The sequence below is a fragment of the Cercospora kikuchii genome (assembly GCF_019650295.1).
Source record: "Cercospora kikuchii DNA, contig_00007, whole genome shotgun sequence".
Lineage (NCBI taxonomy): Eukaryota > Fungi > Ascomycota > Dothideomycetes > Mycosphaerellales > Mycosphaerellaceae > Cercospora > Cercospora kikuchii.
This window is the reverse complement of record NW_025408588.1, coordinates 446,864-469,596: the sequence shown is the minus strand read 5'-3', so window position 1 is coordinate 469,596 and position 22,733 is coordinate 446,864. Positions and strand designations below refer to the sequence as shown.

General features: G+C 51.5%; 10 protein-coding genes across 10 annotated transcripts; 4 read left to right on the top strand and 6 right to left on the bottom strand.

The window, feature by feature from the left end:
• Positions 1-2,453: 2,453 nt before the first annotated feature.
• CKM354_001029300 (uncharacterized protein) lies at positions 2,454-4,165 on the top strand (the record flags this gene model as incomplete). The annotated part of the gene is made up of 3 exons (XM_044805746.1): positions 2,454-3,195; positions 3,248-3,918; positions 3,974-4,165. 3 exons carry the CDS (start codon positions 2,454-2,456, stop codon positions 4,163-4,165), a joined length of 1,605 nt encoding a protein of 534 aa, XP_044661681.1.
• Positions 4,166-4,549: 384 nt separating this feature from the next.
• On the bottom strand, positions 4,550-7,409 carry CKM354_001029200 (uncharacterized protein; the record flags this gene model as incomplete). Its single annotated transcript, XM_044805745.1, has 10 exons — positions 4,550-4,588; positions 4,660-5,053; positions 5,141-5,505; positions 5,571-5,603; positions 5,660-5,877; positions 5,929-6,174; positions 6,229-6,385; positions 6,437-6,507; positions 6,566-7,007; positions 7,068-7,409. 10 exons carry the CDS (start codon positions 7,407-7,409, stop codon positions 4,550-4,552), a joined length of 2,307 nt encoding a protein of 768 aa, XP_044661680.1.
• Positions 7,410-9,341: 1,932 nt separating this feature from the next.
• Positions 9,342-10,256, top strand: CKM354_001029100 (uncharacterized protein; the record flags this gene model as incomplete). The annotated part of the gene is made up of 2 exons (XM_044805744.1): positions 9,342-9,662; positions 9,867-10,256. The coding sequence occupies 2 exons, from the start codon at positions 9,342-9,344 to the stop codon at positions 10,254-10,256; spliced, it is 711 nt and encodes a 236-aa protein (XP_044661679.1).
• A 98-nt stretch (positions 10,257-10,354) lies between these two features.
• On the bottom strand, positions 10,355-11,563 carry CKM354_001029000 (uncharacterized protein; the record flags this gene model as incomplete). The annotated part of the gene is made up of 3 exons (XM_044805743.1): positions 10,355-11,018; positions 11,079-11,166; positions 11,290-11,563. 3 exons carry the CDS (start codon positions 11,561-11,563, stop codon positions 10,355-10,357), a joined length of 1,026 nt encoding a protein of 341 aa, XP_044661678.1.
• A 363-nt stretch (positions 11,564-11,926) lies between these two features.
• Positions 11,927-13,120, bottom strand: CKM354_001028900 (uncharacterized protein; the record flags this gene model as incomplete). The annotated part of the gene is made up of 3 exons (XM_044805742.1): positions 11,927-12,510; positions 12,587-13,034; positions 13,085-13,120. The coding sequence occupies 3 exons, from the start codon at positions 13,118-13,120 to the stop codon at positions 11,927-11,929; spliced, it is 1,068 nt and encodes a 355-aa protein (XP_044661677.1).
• Positions 13,121-14,084: 964 nt separating this feature from the next.
• Positions 14,085-14,939, bottom strand: CKM354_001028800 (uncharacterized protein; the record flags this gene model as incomplete). The annotated part of the gene is made up of 1 exon (XM_044805741.1): positions 14,085-14,939. The coding sequence occupies one exon, from the start codon at positions 14,937-14,939 to the stop codon at positions 14,085-14,087; it is 855 nt and encodes a 284-aa protein (XP_044661676.1).
• Positions 14,940-15,641: 702 nt separating this feature from the next.
• CKM354_001028700 (uncharacterized protein) lies at positions 15,642-16,389 on the top strand (the record flags this gene model as incomplete). The annotated part of the gene is made up of 3 exons (XM_044805740.1): positions 15,642-15,858; positions 15,954-16,126; positions 16,183-16,389. 3 exons carry the CDS (start codon positions 15,642-15,644, stop codon positions 16,387-16,389), a joined length of 597 nt encoding a protein of 198 aa, XP_044661675.1.
• Positions 16,390-17,282: 893 nt separating this feature from the next.
• On the top strand, positions 17,283-18,893 carry CKM354_001028600 (uncharacterized protein; the record flags this gene model as incomplete). Its single annotated transcript, XM_044805739.1, has 3 exons — positions 17,283-18,153; positions 18,200-18,630; positions 18,690-18,893. The coding sequence occupies 3 exons, from the start codon at positions 17,283-17,285 to the stop codon at positions 18,891-18,893; spliced, it is 1,506 nt and encodes a 501-aa protein (XP_044661674.1).
• A 458-nt stretch (positions 18,894-19,351) lies between these two features.
• On the bottom strand, positions 19,352-20,034 carry CKM354_001028500 (uncharacterized protein; the record flags this gene model as incomplete). The annotated part of the gene is made up of 2 exons (XM_044805738.1): positions 19,352-19,744; positions 19,798-20,034. 2 exons carry the CDS (start codon positions 20,032-20,034, stop codon positions 19,352-19,354), a joined length of 630 nt encoding a protein of 209 aa, XP_044661673.1.
• A 1,602-nt stretch (positions 20,035-21,636) lies between these two features.
• Positions 21,637-22,567, bottom strand: CKM354_001028400 (uncharacterized protein; the record flags this gene model as incomplete). Its single annotated transcript, XM_044805737.1, has 2 exons — positions 21,637-22,164; positions 22,223-22,567. The coding sequence occupies 2 exons, from the start codon at positions 22,565-22,567 to the stop codon at positions 21,637-21,639; spliced, it is 873 nt and encodes a 290-aa protein (XP_044661672.1).
• Between the last annotated feature and the right edge of the window lie 166 nt (positions 22,568-22,733).

Sequence of the window (22,733 nt, the reverse complement as noted above, 5' to 3'; positions counted from 1 at the left end):
CACCGCACACCGCTCCGCCGTCTAGACTGTTGCACATCTTCTTCTCTTTCCTGTTTCGTGCATTGCACTTCATGCATTTTACTATATTCCACGGGAAGGAAGACAAGAACTCAACGACCTCAACAAGAACCGAGAAATCCCAAGCGGGTGGGTTAGATCCTTCTCACCGCTCTCTGCACGATTGCCATGCTCTATCTCAGCACGATTGCCTGCACGAACACCTCTAAGCAACATACAAGATTAGAGCGGCAGGCATGCACTGGAGAATTGGATTTTGGAGGTGCGATGCATGGATGATGGGCTCTGTAACACGGCGATCAAAATTATCACTTGCAGAGCGAGACACGAGGGCATGGAGGTTGTAGTCTGGACGTATGCGTCCATCAGGAGATAGGAAGAGCCATCTCGATCCAGATGCGGCAGCGATGCCAGTCAGCAGTCGCCCACGAGCGAAGAAGAAGGAGACGAAGTCGTGACAAGCGCAAGACCCTACCTGCCTCGCAGTCTGCTGTTCTTCCTTCGGTACGTGTAATCTGAACGATCCAAATGCATCATGAATTATTTTGAAAAGTCTGCCCGGGCCTGTCCTCGATGGAAGAGTTTTGTATGACACAACTGTAAATTTTATGCAAACGGAGATACATCCATGCTTATGTGTTTCTGCTACATAGATATCTTGCCGTGATTTCTGGTATGGTAGATGAGGTGTGCTGAAATTTGACGATACTGTAGAAACGAACGAAGCTCGAGTCGGTTTCGACCCGGCTCGCTCACAATTTGGATTTTTGGTCATCGGCTAGCGTATCTCCTTATCTAGCCAATCAGAATCAGGATCCGTACTATCTCTGAAGAGTCCTGAAGCGTCTTCTTCTACCTACCAAGTGATCATCTACTAACAGCCCAGCCGCCGTTCTCAGACTCAGCCGCTTGCTCCAGATTGTGGTAGTGGTAGTCTTGTCGCAATGCAATTGGAGCGAGCCTGAGCGTACGCCCAAGAAAGCGTCAAAGCGTCGCATGGGCTTTGAATAATCAGATTCAATTTGAATAATCAACATATGTCTATAGTGTAGAGGCTTTGGAGGTCCTGCGGTACCATCGAAGGTAGCAGCGCAAGGCGTAGTTCTAGCTGTTGCTGTAGATCTCGTTGCTGCTTTAAAACGCTCTGCTTGTTTGTATTGTTCCGGCGCAGCGATGGAAGTGTACTTCTTGATTTTGAATATTCCGAATTCAGTACTATGAAATTCAATTCAAAATCATGGCTATCGGCTAGCGTGTAGCGCTATCGCGCGAATTAGAAGCGAGGAGATTCTCCCATGTTTCTTGCCCCAATTTGCTTGAAACTCCATTCCACCTGCCACAAACCGTTGCGATGTCGCTGCCTTCGCAGCTGCGCTTCCGACTACGGAGCTACATCTCAAGGTCAAGATATGGCTTTTAGAAGTCATGCCCTCCCAGTCCCGTCCACGAACCTCAAGATCTTCACTTCCCGACACATCAGCTATAACGTGCTACTCAAACACGACCATTGACGGCACATATTCACAGCTTCACGCGCGGCCGCTGGCCTACAATACACATTCGAAGCTCTCCAAGCTTACAAAACCACTGAATGGCGCAACTGGGAGTCGACACCGGTGTGCTCACCGCGGTGTGGATTCTACAATAAGAAAATGGAACTGACCAAGCCATGGCATCTGCGCGAGAGGAAGTCCGCCGCCTGCCAAGTATGTCCATGGTCACCATTCTCACCATTCAGATGAAGTTCCTAGATGGCTCAGCCACGCTAAGACAGTCTCCACATCTCTTGGGAGACGACCAAACGAGGCATTGCGGGTACGCAGCTGCTAAAGACGCGCTGCACGCCCTACTTCCCAAGCAAAACTCACCTGAGTGGTATGCAGGCTCCACAATATTCCGCGGCTGGTCATCTTCCACTGGAGGCGGATTTGTAACATCGGAAATCTACGGCTCCTCCATTCCGCATTGTCCCCATAGACATGTCCAATATCTCGTGTCTAGCGCCTTAGGACTTCATATGTAGGACTCGTCGCCCAGCCCGCGAATCCGATTTCTCTGCAACTTCGCGCTCTTGCCAGCCTTTCAGAGTGCAATGTCAAGAGATGGCCAAGGTTCCTGATCTCATTTGCCACTGAGTGTTCATGAATGGCCTATTGGCGAAGCATTGCTGGTGGAGACGACAATATGAGCAATTCTTGGACATGCCCCAGGTGAGAATGTAACGATCACGTTGAGAATGGGTCTCTGCTCTCGCGTCTCCGCAAATCGTCTCCGTGGGGAATGGGGAAAGGCGTATCAAGTTGAGTGGGTGAGTGAGTCTGGAGAGAACAGTATAAGTGCCTCCGCTGCAAGCAGAGCGGGTTTGAATCCCCTCAGCACTCAGTCGTTCTCTTCTTTTTTCCTCTTTTCATCAGCAAAATTGCGAAGAACTCAGGATGTCCGGAGGAAATAACGAGAAGTCTGATGCTCAGTCGCCGGAGAGCAGGAGAGGCCCAGCTGTCAATCGTTCATCAGCTAATCCTTCTCGACGTGCTTCGGTCATTGATGCCATCATCAATAAGGATAAGAAAGAAAATGGTGTCACGATTGAGCTTGAGAATGTGCCGAAATACCTCTCTGCCGATGAGCTTCCCAGTCCAGAGGAGATCATTGATCGGCTGGGCATTGCAGACTGGAGGACTCTGGAGAAGAAGCTTGTACGTCGGCTCGACTGCACCCTCGTACCTATCCTCTGGATCTTGTATGTCACCAACTATCTCGATCGAGCATCTCTCGGCCAAGCACGACTGAGCACTCTGGACCAGGATCTTAATCTCACAGGCTACCAATTCGGAAACGCAGTCTCAATTCTCAGCGCTGGATATGTTCTCGGTCAGCTTCCATCCAACATGATCATTCCGTATGTTCGGCCAAGTCTGTACCTTGGATGTTGTGCCTTCATCTGGTCTGGTGTCGCGGCCGCTATTGCTGGAGTCAAAAGCTACGAGGGACTTCTTGCGGTACGCTTCTGTTTGGGATTGGTTGAGGCTCCGCTCTTTCCAGGAGCCATTTACTTGTTGTCTTGCTGGTACACTCGCCGCGAACTTGGTGTTCGTATCGCAATTATGGCTACCGGGACGCCAATTGCCAATGGCTTATCTGGGCTGATTGCTGCAGCAGTTTTCTCTTCTCTTGAAGGTATGTGTGAGCAAGATGGTATGGGACTAAATGCTGACATTCCACTCAATAGGCAAACATGGCGTTGCAGGCTGGCAATGGCTGTTCATCGTCCTTGCCATCTGCGGCGGAGTGTTCGGCGTCGTAGCTTGCCTCGTTCTGCCAGATTATCCAGCTTCAAGAACGGGCAGCACCATGTGGACCATGACCGAGGACATGCGACGCATTGCAGAAACCCGTATCATCGCCGACAGAGTCACACTGGCTTCATCGGTCGAGATCAAGACCAGCATCTGGGGCGGCGTTAAGTTATCGCTCATGGACTACAAACTCTGGATCATCATCTTCATCAACATCACGATTTCAGCTGCATACGGCTTCTCCAACTTCTACCCAGCCATTGTTCGTGGGTTCGGTTACTCGCGCGTTGTCACTCTGGTCATCACCTTTCCGCCGTACTTCCTTGCAGCTTTCGCCGCTGTCTGCATCTCATGGCACTCGGATAAAAAGCAAGACCGCGGCTGGCATTTCGCGACACCCGTGGCTTGCGCAATGGTCGGCTATATTGTGTGCATGGCTACTACGCACAACATCACCCGCTACGCCATGTCATTCATCTACGTCGTCGGCCTCTTCGGAGCGAACCCTCTCATCCAGACTTGGATTTCTGGTACTCTGTCGAAGAGCCCAGAGCAGAAAAGTACTTCCATTGCCATCAACAATATTCTTGGTCAAGCAGGCAATGCATGTTCTCCCGCTTTGCAACTACTTTGTCGTACTCGCTAACGCTTGCTTGCAGGTCATGGCACCCTACTTCTTCATCCAATCCGATGAGCCTCGCTACATCATGGCTTTCATCCTGATGTTTACCATGGCGGGACTCTGTGTTTGTGGCGCAATGCTTCTGAAATGGTGTCTGTGGCGCACGAACAAGAGGCTGCTAGCGTATGCTTTGCAGCATGGCACACCATACAATCCTTATCTCCAGTAAGCGGGTGTATCACGAGCGAGAAGTGGACATCGTAGATGCATCAATAGTTACAGTCAATAGCACAATCATTATCGGACAAAAGACTTTTCGTCACGAGAACAAGTTTTGCTATTTCAAGGTACCGCAATCTTCAGTGCTCAAGACTTTCCGTTGCGTCTATCTCTCGGGTCAGTACTTATCGAGACATTGTGAGATTTCAATCTTGTAATTTGTTACATATAGAGATATTACACTAAGTATGGGAAGACGGCGATCTAGATATGGCGCTCCGCTTAATCCTTACGGCGTCTGTAACTTCATGAAGGAATGGTGCCGCAGCTTTTCTCCACCGTCGCAAGCGAATATCACAATCGATCAGTTCGATATGCTTCCATTGTTAGATTTCTATTGCGACACAGCAGGACCAAAAGCATTCCATCGTTTCTGCCACAAAGTTAGCCACAGAACGCAGAATCATCTCGCCGGCTGTAACAGAAGATTGGAGGGTCACTTACACCTAGAATGCCCTTCAGCCCATTCAACAGCCCACCAGGTTGGTTAGCTTCAGGAGGCCCACCAAATCCTGCGGTACCCAGAAGCGCGGCGGCCAACGTCCCAACAGGACCAGTAGCGTCGAAATTGTTCAAGTCGTTCAATCCCAGAGGCACGGATTGTTGTCCCATAATGACGTCCGCGGCTCTCTCGCTCAGCATGTACAATGGAACAGTAGGATAATAACCTATGCCCTTGGCCCAGATAGAACCGTCCACGATTCGGAGGCCTGCAACACCCATTACGCGGAAATCCGCGTCTACGACTGCGAAGGGATCACCGTAGGCACCGAGCCTGGCCGTGCAGCAAGCGTGATGGCCCCAGGCGTTGTCGCGGATGTATTGAATAAGAGATGGCCTGTTTTTGGTGTTAGCCGACAAGTGCACAAGACTTGACCCAGTTTGCAGCGCAGAAGCTGCACACTTCATTTTGTGGAATACTTACCCTTGGTATTCGAGGCCGGGGATGACTTCAGTCAAGGATCCGTCCAATGGGATCACGCTTGCGTAGATGTCTCTAGCGCGCTGAATGCCCTCCGCAACAGCCTGTGCGTCCAGGTCGCCACCAATGGCGAAATTGTTAAATTGGATCTCAGCTTGATCGAGCGGATCCAAGGAGCGGAGACGAACGTAGCCGGCATTGTTGCGGCTCTTCATCTTTAGTATCACGAATGTCCAGTGAAGAGCGTCCAGTGTTGCGCAGGTGGCATAGCCTGGATAATAGCCTGCGAAATATGCCGGTACTGCGACGATGAAGATGTCTGGTGTTGGACCATCGTTTACCGATGTGCTCAGTGTTGTGCCGAGGGCCTATTGACGTGGTCAGTGATCATGCATCTTGTGCATCTTGAGACTGTCGTGCAAAGGCAACTTACCAATCCATTGCTCACATAAGGCCCTTGATCGATCTATAGATATGTCAGCTCGGTCTCCTCCATCTGAAGGATCATGTGGCAATACTCACTGGAGTGCTGCCGGCTCTCCACTTGTCTAAGCATGGGTCTGGCTCAACAGAGTACCTGCAATCCTTGAAAGCCGCGAAAGGTGTTGTGGCGAGGCCGACGGAGCCAAGTTCGTAACGATCTTGCATGTTGGCACCGACTCCTGGGAGATTTGCGATGACTGGGATGCCCCAATAACTCAATTCATCTGCTGGGCCAATCCCGCTAAGCTTGAGGAGTTCTGAAGAGGAATAAGTGAGTTGATTCCACGCCTTCAGACAGTAAGACTTACTTGGTGTTTCAAACACGCCTCCAGAGAGGATCACGTCATATCTTGCGTACGCATAGCCAGGAATGCCATGTTGCTTTGTCGACAACGTCGACATGTAAGCTAGATTTGGGCCATACTCATACTGAACACCGTAAGCCCGAGGAATGGGACCGCTGGTATCCATGAGAACTTTCGTGACCATGGTGTCGAGCTGAACGTATAAAGGATATCCTTCCTGTGCGGTGGAGCGAATCAAGTCAATGACACCTACTCTGTTGTTCAGTAAAGTCGGTAACGTCATGAGTCGGACATTCTACTGACCACTTCTGATGCTGTGCCTGTCTGGGCTGACAGCATTTGGCACTTGCCAGATGTCACTGTCAAAATCCCTCCCCTGGCCGGGGGCGTTGAGATCGGAGGCGAAAATGTGAGTGAGCCCAGTGACGGTCGTGATCAGTCCTCCTAGGAAGCCGCCCGCCTAGAAAGGTGATTAGCGTTCGAGAAAAAGAGTGAAGTCAGCCTTGCGCACCTTTCCGATAGCTGTCGCAGTCGCGATCACCAAAGACAAGAGCTTGAAATCTTGAAGCACGAGTGTGAGGGCTGCGCGTCAAGTCAGCACATCTTGAGCACCGTCAACATCCAGAAGACAATGACTTACGCGTCAGTGAGATGTCCAACCATCCGGTGAAACCATGTCCGAGTACGCTGTTGATGAGGTATTTGCAATTCTCCAATTTGACAAAATACTCACGCATCATGTGAGGATCGAATGTGGAGTAGTTGCCTGTGATCTCCCCAAGGCCCACCCAGTCTTCCTCGTGAGGTGTGACCATGGCCATTGCGGACATTTGCGTGCTGCCTCCCAGCGCAGAACCTCTTGCATAGAGCAGACCAAGACGTATCGCGCCGGGAGGAGGAAACTGGCCCGTGTAGTAGCGGCCGTTTGGCAACACGTAAGTGATTCCAAAAGGATCAGGAGGGCAATGTCCGGCGCCTGTGAACGGAGCTCCATAGTAGGAAGGATCATCCGGAACCAAGTACACCTGTTTGGTGTCGCGCAGCTGCTGTACTGGGTCTTCGTAACGTTCCACGAAGTACGCCTGTTGTTGACGCATAAGCATCTTGTCTCGAGTTAATCATTTGTTCTTACTGGCACTCACCCAAAGCTGCCTTGGCAATTCGGAGGCTCGGGGATGGAAAGATGGTACTTGAACGTCCTGGTAACCACTTGTATCGGTGCCAGCTTCGATCAGCAGAACGCTGAAACCGGCGCGAGCGAGTCGAGAGGCGACTGGTCCGCCTCCTGGACCACTTCCGACGACAATGTAGTCAAAGATGCCTGGCTGATTGAGGTTGTCGCAACACTGCCTCTTTCGTTTCGTGCCCTCATGCTTGTGATGATGGTCTTCGACCTTGTAGGTATCGTCATGCCTGTGTTGCTGCGCTGGAACTGCCAACGTCGTTACTAGAAGCGCAAAGTCGAGCAATCTGTGAAAACGCATTATGGTACAGTGTTACATCCGCAATGCAGATGTTGAGTAAACGAGTGACAGAAATACAAGTACAAGATGATTGCGACAATTGAGTGCAATGTAGGGAAAGGCGCAAAGTTAAGAGCCGGACTGCAAGTAGGGTATAGAAGAAAAAGGTAGAGGTTGTCGGCAGCCACAGAAACGCAATAAGCGATACGGATCGCTCCAGCTGCCGGTAGGCGGCCGTGATCGATTCTCGAGGCTCTGCATATACTGGCATTCGTTTCGAAGTCCCATGCTTGGCTGCAGGTCGTCCATGGGTCGTTGGCATGGCTTTCATGCTTTGCACCCTGCGTGGTGGAATGACGCAGCGAATGCTGTTCGAGGTCGGAGATGAGATAGTCGATTTTGAGTGTTGGTTGCACGGCTCCTGAAGCTGTTCCTGCCAATGTTCAAAGCTTGTCAAGGACCAGGTGATGTTGACGAACTCTGTTTGTGTCAGCTTGTGCCCAATCGAGCTGTTGCTCAATTTCGCTTCAATGCCAGCAAGCGGAGGCACTTTCGACAATACTGAAATGACCGCAATGCAAACGATCACTTGTACACGGAGAATCCGCTGAGCAAATACTGTTCAGCTCTGAGTGCGAAGTATTGGTGACCCTTTCGACGGTGATAGGTAGATCAGTCGTAGAACGACAAGTCTTGGCGATAGCAAGACATGCATTCTGATTGTCACAAAAAATTTTGAATATTCCTTTCTTCAGCGTGAGGATTAGTCGACCACAGAATGACAACGTGCCATTCTACCAAAGTGCACTGGGTACTCGTCGTTCGTTGGAATGTTCTGGCTTGCGCAGTTGTGCCTTCACGGAAAATAAGCTGCGTGACCGCAGGGGTGCACCCTGGACTCGATATCTGTGCACGAAATGCTGAAGAATGAGGGTGGAGCAGTTTTCCATGGATATCAGTCACTCGCAAGGCACACTGTCAGTCTTGGTTCCAGTCCTCACGCGATCCAGAGCAAGCCACACACCGCCGGTTGTCAGAAGGAACCAAGCTGTGGACCTGAACACAATGAGCCGCATAAGCATTGCCGCCTTTTTCTGGCTGTTCGCAACTACAGCAATTGTCACATTGGTAGCTGGGTATACGCCTAGGATCTTAGCATGGCCATTGGGATTGTGGATGTGAGCGACGCGATGCAAGAGAAGACAGAATTACCCACTAACCGCTCCCAGTGACCTGACCGTCGCCCGTTGGGTTCTGAGCCCACTGTACTGGTATGTCTGGCCGGTCGTCCGCTCGAGATTGCAACATGCTCGCAGACTCCGGGAACAGTCCGAGCAGGCGGAGACACCAGGACCTGGTGTCCAAGTGAGTAAAAGCAAGTCGATCCATGAGGATACTAGCGAGTGCATTGGAGATATAGACAGCAGGGGAGCATTCTCACAAGCAGAGCGCCAGACTTGATGCTCCAGGGGGCTCTCGTACTTGCGGGTAGTTTGGGCTGATATCAGAGCATGGAGACGAGCTTCTTGTCTCGGGCATATCATGGTTGCCGGTACGCTACGCATCGAAGCAGTAAGGGAAAGTTACAGGGACTCAGACATGTCCGGAAGGCGTTCAGTGTTGTGCGATAGACTGGCTCGCGGGAGGGCCATCATTTCTCGCCTGTGTCACCTTTAATAGCTGGGCGAGGCGATGAAGTCCAGATCGCTATCCAGGATTGCGATGTATCCAGATATGCGTCAAAGAGACAATGATGAGATTTGCGGATCAGGCGGTGCGAGAGGTGTAGTCTAAATGTCAATGTGTTCAGACCTCAGCGCGATGGCAGGTCTCGGCTGAAGTTCGGTCTCTTGGCGTTGACGCTAGTGCGGCAAGCTATTTTCTTTGGCAACTTCTCTCGCAACTTTCTTCTTCACGCACAACCGGGGGTAGTGTTGTCACACCACCGCAATCATGGCAACAGCGCTGCAACAGCCTTCTCAGTCCTCGTCAGGTCCAGAGGATGACCTGACAGACGAGCAGATTGAGCAAGAGCTTGCAGCCGCCACAGCCCGATTGCAAGCACAAGCGAAAGACATGCAGCTAACTCAGCAGAACGAGTCCAAAGGCATCACCTTTCCGAAGCTCGATGCTGGAGATCTCCCGAAGCCCTACGTCTCCACGAACGGCCATGTTGCAACCATCGACTCTTCGCGTCTTGTGGAGGAGAAGTATCGCAGCCAACAGATTCGCAAAGTCGAGGATCCAGTCGTCGCGAAGAAGACTGCAGAAGAGGTACGTTCTCAGACAGTCACTAAACACTACCTTGGCTATGAGGAAAATATTCCCAATCTTTTCTCCTTGAGCAGAGTTCGGGCGCCGTCTTGGTTGCCTTTCTGCACCACTGAGAGTTTTATAATCATAGTTACTCTGAGCCAGCATCCATGTTCATCGCTGTTCAATACCCCTTCATGCACCGCAGCTACTGACAGGATGCAGAAAAAGAGAGCCACTGCTGGAAGCAACTGGTACAACCTGCCGAGGACCGAGCTCACGCCCGAACTCAAACGCGACCTTCAGCTTATCAAAATGCGAAATGTGCTTGATCCGCATCGTCATTACAAGAAAGAGAATGGCAAGATGAAGGCACCGGAGTACAGCCAGGTCGGAACTATCAAAGAGGGTGCTACGGAGTTCTTCAGCGGTCGCATCGAGAACAAGAAGCGCAAGAGGACCTTCGCGGAAGAGGTGCTCGCCGGCGAACACGAGACTGGACGTTTCAAGAACAAGTACGGCCAGATCCAAGACAAGAAGACGAATGGCAAGAAGGCATTCTACAAGGCCCTCAAGGAGAAGCGCAAGGCTGGCGTCAAGAAAGGCTCTGGATGAGACAGCAATGTCTAGTCTGGGTTGTCTATCCTTGCATCCACGCTCTATGCCGCACAAAGCTTGGCGCTGTGCTCATCTACAATGTCACAATGGCAGCTTCACAACTGCGTGACAATGCGCAGCACGAGGCTTTGCATGTCCAAAGCCGCTTCTCGGCCAGCCTCGAGCACCTCCTCGTGGTTGGCGGCACCCTGACCAAGGTGTCGATCGAGCTCTTCTCTGCTCAGCCCTTGCAGCTCCAGATGGTCTGCTCGTACTGTTGGCTCTAGCACCGATTTGTTCGTCACCAGACTGAAAGCAAGCACTCGCAGACCCGAGTGTCTTGCAGTGACGATTTCTGGAACAGTGCTCATGCCGACCACATCTGCACCCAAGTTCCGCAACATTCTGCACTCTGCTCGCGTCTCGTACGTTGGTCCGGCAACAAAGGCATACACACCCTCGTGCATCCTGCGTTGACTTGGGGTCTCTTGACGCAAGTCATTCCAGCTTCGATGGGCAAGCTGTCGTAGGTGGATGTCGTATGCATCACTCAGGGGCGGAAAGCGAACTCCAAACTCTTCCTCGTTGGCTCCTCGCAGAGGGTGGAAGCCCACCAGACCTGCAAGGTTGAGGTGGTCGTTCAGCAACACCAAATCGCCGACACTGTACTCGGGGTTCAGCCCGCCGGCAGCGTTCGTCAAGATGATGGTCTCAACACCAAGAACTTTGCAGACACGAGTCGCGAATGATGCATCTTCCATGGAATGGCCTTCGTAGAAACTAAGAAAGGAATGAGCGCGCGTTGCATCGATAAAGGGGCTATATAGGGTTGCTACTGACTGTGCCCTTCCCACGAGTAGTACCACTGGGACCTCATTGCCCTGAGGTCCCATAGTTCCAAATACTAGCTTGCCTTCATGGCCAGGTACTGCATTTCAAATCGAATCAGTGCACAGTCTCCGACCAACAGAAATTTTTGTCTCTGTTCAGTCTCTCCTTCAGAGCATAAAATGCGGCCGTAAGAAATCCACTCCATGAATCGAAGACTCACCTGTACTCAACGGAAAATTCGGCACATCCTTGTATTCCCACACCTCGGTCAAACCAGGATTCACCGTCTTCGCCAGCCCGCCCAGTCCACTTCCACACACAATCGCGACGCGCGGCCGTGCCAATTGCTCGGGCAATTTGAGGCGTAGAAATTCGACCGTCTCTGTGGCGCGGTGGAAAGCGGAACTGGACATTTCGTCGTGGGCTGTACCGAGGGTGTGTTTGATGTGGCTGACGCTGTGGTAGAGGGAGGCGACGTGGTGGAGGATTTCCATGAATTTGAGAAGGAGGGAGAAGGGGAAGTGGAAAACAGGGGATATGTGATATGAGTGTGGGTATCTGGTTTGTGTGAGCTGGTGGAGCTCGCCGTTCGCCGTGCTGAAGGGTTGGCACGTGAATGTGGCAGGTGGGAAGAGTCGTCACGGGAAGGTGTGGGACGGTTTGGTAAGGCATGTCACAAGCTCTTCTCGTTTTTACCTCAGAGCAGACCACTCTCTGGTGATTATCAAGAATTTATCTGGCAATGTCTTCAATCAAGCCGCCGACAAGTACACTACGACTTCGAGAGAAACCAATATGGCGACGGCTACTGGTAACACCTTGCCACATGACCAAACTTGCTGAGCAACCGGATTGAATCATATTTTGGACTTCTCGTTTCCAAACAATACTACGAGCTTCCTCTTCGCTTTGCCCTGCGCCATCTCCTCCCACATTTGAGGCATCTCATCCAATTCTCGAAATTCGCAATCCGGGATGATGCCATGCCGGGCAGTAAAATCAACAGCCACCTTCAGCTCCGCCGCCGTCCCATTGCTTGCGCCCTTGACACGATACAGATTTGTCGAGACAGCAAATGCAGGAAGCTCAAGCGGCTTGTCCGGCATGCCTACCACCATCAGTAGCCCGTTGAAGGTCAAGCTCCTAATTCCTGTAGCATATGCAGCATTTGAATCACTGAAGACAGCCGCCGCATGGCAGCCGCGAATACCGGTAAGCTTCCTTATGGCTTTGAAGAACTTCGGATCTTTGCGCGGGTTGTAAGTCGCATTTGCGCCATTCTTGATAGCTGTCTCCAGCATATGGTCGTTGATGTCCAGACCAATCACCTTCAGACCCATTGCCTTTCCGTATTGTATGGCAAGCTGTCCAAGGCCTCCACAGCCTACGACTGCCAGCCACTGGCCGGGTTGTAATTCACATTTGTTGACGGCGTGGAAAGCTAGATACTGTTAGCTTGGCGGAATATGATGTTTCGCATGCCGACACAGTGCATTGCAATTGAGTGAGAGACCTGCCTGTAATACCTGCACAAAACAGCGGGCTTGCTCTCTCGATTGGCAGATTCTCGGGCAGATGAATGCAATTCTGCCAATCAGTCACCGCATAATCCGCGAACACACCATCGGCTTGAAGGCCTTGGATCTTGGGTCCACCATTTTTGCTTGCAGTGCAAAAGGTAGCGTGCACTACGCAGCCTTCGCAAGCGAAGCAAGAGTCTATGATGGTGAGCATGCCGACTTTGTCTCCCAGCTTGAAGCCTTTATTTTCAGCAGAAGGATGGATCTTCGAGACGATTCCGACACCCTCGTGGCCTATTGTAAGCGGTTGGTGTTTCAAGCTGTCAGGTCGCTGATCCATCATGAGATCGGAGTGGCAGAGCGATGCGGCCACGATTTTGACTTGGAATTGGCCATCTTCAGGCTCCGGTATTCGTATTCGTCGAACGAGCACTTTCCCACTTTCCTGGTGGATATGTCAGCGGTGGACTCGAAGCCTTGCTCTTGGCCAGGTACCTTGTGGTATTGCGCAGCTCTCATAGTTTGTTCCATTGTAAAATCGCTACAATCTGCGCACTCTAGGCTGCTTGCATGAGAATTTCACCTGAGGTTGACACAGTACCCGGAGTCCATTAACCGTTCCGTCGCGCTGGAATGTTGTCCATCTCCCGTCTGGCAGTCGTGGTCGTCGATCACAGAACCATGATAGGCTTCCTTATTTCCACCTTTCTTCCGTAGCTCGCGCCACACAATATATGGTAGGAGCATTGCATTGTACTACCTGTACCGAATTCCGAGCAGTCAACAGCTGCTCAGGCCAGCTGCAGTCGGATCCCATGCGCAAGGTGATGACTTGTATAAAGTATCATTGTGAGTTATGTAACGGAGATCGGTATGTGTAGCGTGTCATCCGCAGCACGCGTCGCGGCATCTGTTGTTCTGGAAGGGCAGAGTCAAATATTCATTGCGTCCCATGAAAATGTCGTTAAGGACCTCATCCGTGGGAAAGTGGAGTGGCAGTGCCAGGCAGAACTTCACGGCATTCTTTTCCACCCAACATAGACTCAGTGATCCAGGCGCAGAGCACGTCGACACTCCTGATGCTACCTGGCATGGTGACGGGTGCACCTGAAAGAGCCGCCTATAGGAAAAGTTGCGATTTGCCCGAGAGCTGCCATCTGCCGCAACTGGGAGAATGCAAAACGGGTACCGGACGGATCACACTGCGGATATTGCCAGTGAAGCTCGACTTCTTCTTCGCTCGTCGCACCTCTGCCTGTCCAAGGCACACTGTCTCCCGAAGTGACACAAGCATAATTCAAGCTTACGACGAGAGGCAAGAAATTCAGATGTCTGGAATTACAATCATTGCTGTCCGCGACTAGACATGACGGCAACAAGTTCTTGTAGCTCATGCCGCTACACACGATGCTCCGTAAGACTGATGTGCGCAGAAATTTGACTTCGATAGCCTCAAGTGGGCGTGATGACTCCTCGATGCATACGTCAACCACACTCACTTCTTCAGCAGAGGCGCCATCATCTTCTTTGCTATCAAGCCGCCGTCCTCGTACACCTCAGCCAAAGTCTCCACGCCAGCCTCAATCCCTTCAGCCAACGTACTATTCTCCCACTTCGTCACAAGCCGCTTCTGAACACGAAGAATTTGCGGGCCCATTGTGACCAGCCTGTCAACCCACTCCTTGACCGCCGTATCCAGCTCCGCCTCGTCACCCACGACACGCTCAATCAGACCCCACGACAATGCCTCATCCGCAAGGATATCCTCGCCGAGATAGACAAGTCGTTTCGTTCGCCCGATGCCGATCATGCTAGGGAAAAGTGCAGCTTCGGCCACAGAAGGCAGGCCAATCTTAGGCTCGGGCATCCCAAACTTGCTAGCTCTGGTTGCCACTCTCAGATCGCAAGCCGCCATAATTTCGAGACCAGCGCCAAGTGCATATCCGTGAACGCGAGCGATGACCGGAACTGGAATATTCTGAATTGCGAGACATGTCTTGTGAATCTGAGTGATGTATTTCCGAGCATCGTCAGACGAACTCAGGCGACTCAATTCTTGGATGTCGGCGCCTCCGATGAAAGCCGGGGCTTTGCCAGCTGCCAGAGGTGGAGCACCTGTCAGGACGACCACGCGGAGACTCTCGTCTTTGCTGAGTCTTTCGCACACTTCTATCAACTCATTCTGGAGCTGATTACTTGCGGTATTGAGCCTGGCTGGATTTGAAAACGTAATGGTGGCCACTGTATTCCCCTTCGAATGCTCTCTCGTTGAACATATGATTTTAGGCGTTCGATCCGGATTCTGGACATGACCGGAAACTTGTTCTACTCGACGCTTTGCCGAAGACATTGTGGTGGGCGGAATGCCGTGGCAGGGCTCTGAAAAACAATGGAGAGACACTGCAGTTATAGGTAGGTTGGCCTAGCTCTCGTGTTTGACGAAGTTGTTAGCGGACGTGTCTCGACTACCGAGTCGCGACAGAGAAAGACAGCTCCGACCTGTTCCCTGAGAAAGCTTGATTCCATACCCCACACGCTAGGTATACTAGATCTACTATTTGCGGCGATCCACACGTTGATCATCTGGCACCCACTCTATTTCCGCTGCCCTGACCAAGCCACTCTGAGGAAGTATTGTGCCCGGTCGACCGTTTCAGAGACAGAGGAAGTGGGAAGCCACGAACAATTCATGAGAGAAGCGGAGCTAGTCTTCTTGAACGCAGAGTCCGCAGTCCGACGTTCCAAGAGAAGGGCTTCGTGCTTCAACGCTCTGGTTTGTTGCATTGATGTCTTGGCCCGTATCATTTCCGCTCAAGCCACTGCCTCAAAACGGAAGGCAGAGTGCACATCTCTGCGCCAGGGCACGTAGTAGGCTGAATCACACGCAGGAGCGGGCAAGACTAATGAAGGTCTGTAGACAGACAAGTATTGCAACGAACTACTTAAAGAGCCAAGTCGCCGTGCGAGGTGTAGCTTTGCTTTTGGAATCCCGTCTCATTCACTTCACAGGCCCTTAACGTTCGCACCTTCCAACTTTCTTCCAGATATCAAAATGCTTCGCGCCCTTACATGCGTTGCCCTTGCTGGCTCCATGCTCGTCGGAGCATCGCCCATCACTGTCACTGTCCCAGGTGGCGCGCCATATCCAGATCCCATTCCATGCACTAGGGAGAAAAGATTGCAGATTGCGACGAATATCATTGAGGCATTCAACGACCCTGATCCAGCGAGGTCTTTTGCTACCATACAAAATGCACCCTTCAAGGCGCGTAAATCCCATTTGATTTGCACCATATCCATGCTAACAAGTATCAGCCCGACGGATTCATTGACTTGTGAGCATCCCGGCGGAATGCCGTTCCAGACGGACATCGAACTGACCAAACCAGCTGCATCAACGGAGCACCGTGCCTCCGACTAGGTCCCGGCGCCCAAGGATCCAAGAATATCGCCAACGCAGCACGACAAGCCGTTGCGAACGTGGTGACAAAATACACCGCCTTTGACAACGGAACAACGATCATGGACGCAGTGGTAGTAAGTACTCAAACCCTCTCTTATCTACCACCATTTAGTAACCTGGCTTCCGACAGACATTTGGCGTTGGAGCACTCGGCGTGCCCGTGCCCATCAAGACCGACATCTACGTTGATGGACTTATCGACACTCAAGACTGCCAAATCATTGGCTTGCCTGCATACCTGACTGTTCCGACTGAGGTGCTTGGCATGCCAGTGAGGCCACCGATTCTTCCTGATCTCGGTATTGGCACGATTCCTCCGATTACGCTTCCATTCTAGAGCAGAATGCGAGGGTGGCGACAGTTATGTATGCTTCAGAATGAAAAGCGCTTGTCGAATTGACTAGTCACGTTGATTCTCTGACTCTCTTCATATCATCCGATAGTAGCCATCGAGAGAAGATGAGCGGCTATCTCGTTCTCAGATGGAATTTCTGGAGAGCAGTGTTGAAAGAAAAGGTAATTTCGTTCCCTTGCTCGATTCGCCGGCTTTTGATGACCGAAGAGGCGGCAAAGTCTCAGAAATGAGGCGATGGTCTGTATCTGATGTATGTACACGTTACCTCCTATATCCGTCCAATAGTGAATTTGGCGAGTTTGTGAAAGAGGTGATGTTCTTGCCCGACCCCGGATTTTCCCCGCTTTTCCCCGCATCCCTGGTATTCGAGGTAGGCTGTTGCACTTCTCACCTGCACTTCCTGTACCACGTCGTGACACGTGTGACACCTGCATATTGTCCTGAGTATGGCTACCTCCGGCCAACAGAACGGAGACTCGATGACATACACCCTTCCGGACGCTTCGCCACGAACTTGATCATGCGACTGCGTCGCGTCTCTCATTAGAGGGCCTGAGATACACTGCGCGAGGCAGAGATACCATTGCAAAGGGCTACTCACATTTGCAACTCCAAATACTTCATCCCTTTTGGCTATCCGGGGCCAACATGGACCTACCAACGAACCCTACGCCACGACCCAAGGTGACGCGGAACAAGCCCACATTGACTTGCGGCGCTTGCACCTCTCGAAAGACCAGATGCAGCAGAGATCGACCGAAATGCAGGCAATGGTATTGGCCCCCTAATCAAATACACCCTTCATCGAGAGAAATGCTGATCATGCACCCAGCATTCGACGCCAGACCTCATGCAGCTACACGGACGTCGCCAATATGCTTCGATCGCTGGAACCTGAGCAGACTAAAGATCGGCGTTCTACAGTCTCGTACTCGAGATCTCCTTCTCATGACATGGTCGGCCTACTGCCTCTACCTGAACCTTTCCTCGGCGAGATTTCTACGTCACGCGTGTCTCATCAGGCTGCTGTGTTCGACGAGATCTCCTCGGTAGCCACCCCACAATCAGCAGAGAACCCGTGCTTAGGTGGCCTCCAAAGCGGCGTTGAGCTCGGGCATCCTTTCCACAATTATTGGACAAAAGACGGTGGCCTCGCTGAAGTGGTTTCAATACTTCCAGATCGACCGCGAGCCCTGCAACTGGTCGCTAGCTACTTCGACTCCGTCGATCCCCTTTGTCCAATGCTATCGCGAGGCCACATCATCGCGGAAGTGGAGCATTTCCAGCATTTGTCGTTTGAGGAAAAGCATGGCTACAACGCAGCCAAGCTGGCACTACACTTCATTATTTACGCCGCAGGTGCTTTTTTCATTCCAGAGGTTGAGCCGGAGGAGCGGGCCAGCCTCTCAGATCTTTACCTGTCAGCAAGCCATCAGTGCCTGTGCTTGTGCTCGTATCTGAGCCAGTTCTCGTTGGAAACGGCACAAGTCATACTCTTGATCGGCTACTTACTCATCAATACAAATCGTGTCTCGGAGGCCTGGACATTTTCCGGGATTCTGGTACGACAGGCATACGCTCTTCGTCTCCATCGTACTTCCACTTCACAACGGGACAGCATTCTTCGACGAAGACTTTGGCAGGCTGTGGTTGTGCAAGATGTCAGTATCGCGTACCACCTTGCCTTACCTCCATCAGTGATACACTGCATCGACATGCGTACCCAGATTGACGAGCTTGGTCATCGTAAGTACGGTCAGAGATGCTCAAGCTATTTCGACTGACTTTGTAGGTTCTGATCACGACTTGGATTACGAGTCTGCAATGTGGCAGTGGGCAACATTCGTCAAAGAGAACATCTGCAATCCTCGGGCCACGGAGAGTCCCATCGCCAGCAGTACCTACCACAAAGAGACCATAATATCCCAATATCGCGAAATGTACGACAGTTGGAGGCCGCCATTTAACTCTCAGAGCCCCAAGCGTTTCGAGTTTGGCGATCTACGTCTGGCCCGACAGTTGATCACAGTCTCGAGCAGCTTTTTCGGCGTGTTGACAGTGCTCTATCTCGATCAAAATCTCGAAGCTGGAGTTCTTCTGGACATATATGGCGCTATCGATGCCACGCACGAAGCGATGTCTTCCTTCTTCGCCCTTCTACGATTGTTTCCAGATCAAATGGACATGTGGGGCAGCTATCATACCAGAGCGTACGCTCAAGCAGTAAGTTCTGGGATCAGAAGCAGCTTCATCTACGTGCTGGGACTTACTTCACTTCTTAGATGAGGATTGCCAGGATACTTGCCTCGGACGCGCAGCACCTTAGCCAGACAAGTCGCGATCCGCGACTCATGATAGGCAAGAGCGATCTCGATCGTTACCTTGATATCCTCTCATCGTCTCGGGGTTCTCATAAGCATCAGCATGTACAGGGTACGAGATTCACAGCGTTGAGAGAGGTTGTTGATATGATAAGTGTGGCATGAAAGAGCTCTGCTATGTCTCATCACACAATATCATTGCACCGGCTGTGGACAAACCGACACCTCGCAAACAACGACGATTGTTGCTCTCTCAGCATCACGAGATACAATGCCATGAGCACGCTTCAGGAAACAGAGATACGAGCAGAGAAGAAGTACTCGAGTTCACGAGAGAGGTACGTCGTGTCGTTCATGGTCTTCATGCGGCAGTAGCCGTCGAACCACGACGAGAAGCCAGGACATGCGCGCGATTGATCGAAGAACTGACTCGTATATTCAGCAGTGTTTAAGACTGGAAGACGGGATTTCTGGTCTTCAGATCCGTCAGCATACCGAGTGTTGACACAACATCACCATCACCGCACCAAAAAGTCCGAGCCGATGTAAATCCGTCGAGAACCACTCCCATTCCTGGTATCTTATGGTCTATCTGTAGACACTCTTCTTATCCTCCGTCCCCACTACGATAATTCCGACTTGATGACCGACACTTGGTCTTTACTTGATCGCGAGCTGATTGGATCCTGAAGCCTCCTCAGAGCCCATTGACCTTGGTTGTCTCGCTTGACGCCCCAGTCGAGGCTGACCATTGTGTATGCGATCCAGATCAAGGCGACCAGCACACCATACGTCCACTTCTTCGGTCCTTCGATATTCGCCATGGACAGCCCGATAGCTCCATTGACCATGCTGACGCTGATGAGCAAGCGACCGAAGTACACATGGAGGGCGGAAACCAAGGTGCGCTTGTGTGTCTTCGCCCACATGTAATGATGGGCGACTCCGAGGATGGGTTGTAGCCAGGCGAAGGCGAAGACGGCTGTTCCAATGATGGTGTGCATGAACTTGCTGACCTGCAATACTGTCAATTTCGACCTCACTAAGTTTGCCATAATGGGCCACGGACATCTGATTTCCATTGTGCCACATCCCAAAGACCCATTGCGAATGCAGATGTCCACATCAACAGTCCAAGGGTCATGATGGCGGCATGCATCAACCATGCCTTACTCGAAGGCACCTTTCTCATGGCAATGGCGCCAAGTGGCATGACCACAGCCCAAGACAGAGACGCCATAACTCCATGGGCGGTCATCACACGCTTGATCAGCGCCATATCGGCTGGCATATAGTACTCCGCCATCTTGTTGGTCCTCGAATGAGTGATCTTCCTTTGGTCAGCAAAGAAGGAGTAAGAGTGTTGGCAAGAGTAGTAGAGGCTCTGATATGCACTCTTGCAACCGGACTGGGAAGTAGGATAAGTATAGCGGAATTTTCGGAGTATTGTGCTCAAGCAACGGACCCACGACCTGCTCGTTCGGCCGGGCTAAGACTGCTATACATGAGATCTAGGACTTGGTTTTCCTAGGCAAAGAACCGTTTCCCAGCTCCGCTCTCTTGGACTCGCTGCATCGCAAAGCGCACAACTGTGCAGCGGAGATGGCCAGTTCGGACCAATTAGGCATCTTGGATCATCGCCGAGTGCAGCACGCGAAGACGGTAGCGTCCACTTCCGGGAAAACGCCGTTGAAGTTGTTTGCGTAGCTCAACCTGAAAAGCTGTTGAGTTGCTATAGCAGTAACTGCTTTGCCACAACTACCGGATCCAGACCGAGGCATCCCGACAGCTTGGAAGCTCGACCGCTCTCCGCGAAGATAGAGGTCAGCATAGAATCGTGCTGAACAGCTTCTCAACAAGCATTGCATCGCTGATCGAATACTGCATTGGCAATTGTTGGCAAAGAAGACTTCAGCCTTACCGAGAGACGTTCGCTTTGCGAACGATGCTAATTTCTTACACCTCTATTTTCAAGGTCTTGGCGATTAGATTTCCAACATCACAACAGTTTCGCGAATTGTTCCGGAAAACCCTGTTCTAGCACGCCAATTCACTTCACATTGCGTGCTCCGATCGACTGCATTCTACATCACCTGCACGAAGCTATCAACATGGCACATTTTGAAGCACCTGCAGCGAACCTGTAGGATGTCAAGCTTAAGATGTTTAAGCTTGTTCGTTCGGATGTTTGCCTTGGCCGCTTGGCTTCATTAAGCAGGTGGGTTACACGCACACACAACCGCGGGGTGAGATTTCTGCTGTCGGAGAGCTGAAGTGCGATCGCAATTGTGGTTTGCGGGAATAGAGTGCATGTTCTAGAAGTGTTTGGCCGATCGGAAGAGGCAATTGCCGAGGCAGCCCAGAGAACGAAGAGATGTTCGCTTTGCGTGATAGCACGTGTGCTAAGGGAAGCATTGGGGCAGTGTTTTGTAGTTTGAATTGTCAGCGTGAGGCAGGCGTGGCAGTGCAGGTGGAACATGATGTTTCACGTCGCTGTGTATGTATCAATCAGTTGTTGTGATGTAACTGGCTCTCGGCGTTTTTGTTTCGCCCTACAAATTGAACTGCTCGCTGTTGATGACATGAGTTCTGAGCCTGGGGTCTCTATGTCTAGGCGTTGCTTCTCGAATCACCTCATCTGTTGATGTCAGTGTGTGAAAATCTGAACAGTCGATGATCAGCGTACAGCCTCAACAGTTGCCTCTGTGCATGGCAAGAGTGCCTTGGCACCAGATGTGAGAATTGGAGTCGGTATAAATGCTGCATCCAAGGAGCATTTGACAACGACACGACTTTGCTCATGTGAATGACCACTGATCTATTCTGCGCGTTCCGGGAGCGCGAGCCCAAGAGCTTCCGTCCAATCTATATTCCAGTCTGCTCAGCCCTAACGATCTTCCTTTGAGCTCTAACGTCTCCTCGTGGGAGCCTCGCCAGGCTGCCAGACAAGGCTGCCACATTTGCCTCCATCCACATGCAAAAGCTGCCCATGCGTAGTCCCGCTCCACTTCTCACTCGCCAGAAATAGGAAAGTCCTGGCCACATCCTCAGTAGGAACCGGTTTGGCCATGGGAACAGTAGCTTCGCTCTCCTCATACTCCCACTGAGGACCAAACTTAGCGATTTCGTCTCTGAAACGACTCGTGTCGACGGCACCAGGTGCGACACCATTCACGCGAGCTTTGAGATAGATTCTTGGAGCATCTTTGGCGAGAGATTGCAAGAGCCCGTATTGCACAGCGGCTTTTCCAGCAGAGTAGGCGGCCATGGTTCGGACTCCAAATTTGCCAGATTCAGAACCCATAATGATGAGATTTACGTTCCGGAGATTGGAGGCTGCAATTGGATCTGCAAGTGCGGAGCGGATGCCGCGGAGCCAACGTTGAGCTGTTAGGAAAGTGCCATTGATGTTGACGTTGAAAACATTTTGCCAGACCTGCGCAGATTCCGTCAGTCAGAAACATCTTCTTTTCGAACAGGCAGTGAGGTCGCACTTTTGGGTCCATATCGCAGATACTTTCTGTTTGCTGCAAGCTGCTCAAATCCATGCTCGCGAGCGCGACGCAACACTCCACTGCACCAAAACCATCTTCCGCTTTTAAGAAAGCTGCATTGACAGATTCTGCTTGTGTGATGTCGACGGGCACAAAGAGTATAGAGTTATGGCGAGCACCATAGTATTGTCGTTGGGCGATAGCTTCCGGGAGGTCCAGAACGGAGACGTTGGCGCCGGCGGTCAAGAAAGCCTCCACAACAACACGTCCGATCAAGCCGCAGCCTCCAGTGATCAACACATGCGTTCCTTCCAGCACTAAAGAAAGATCAAAAGGTTGCGCCATTTTTCCTTTTCCCCACGTTGTCTAAATTGCAGATGCAAGTCGAAAGTGTGTTGTTGCTTGATTTCATGCATGCTTAGTCAGACAGGTTTGAGATCCTTCCTTGTTATTCCTTGCAATACGAGTTACGAATGTCAGTACCAGGAAGGCCAGAAAGGGCAAGCAGCGC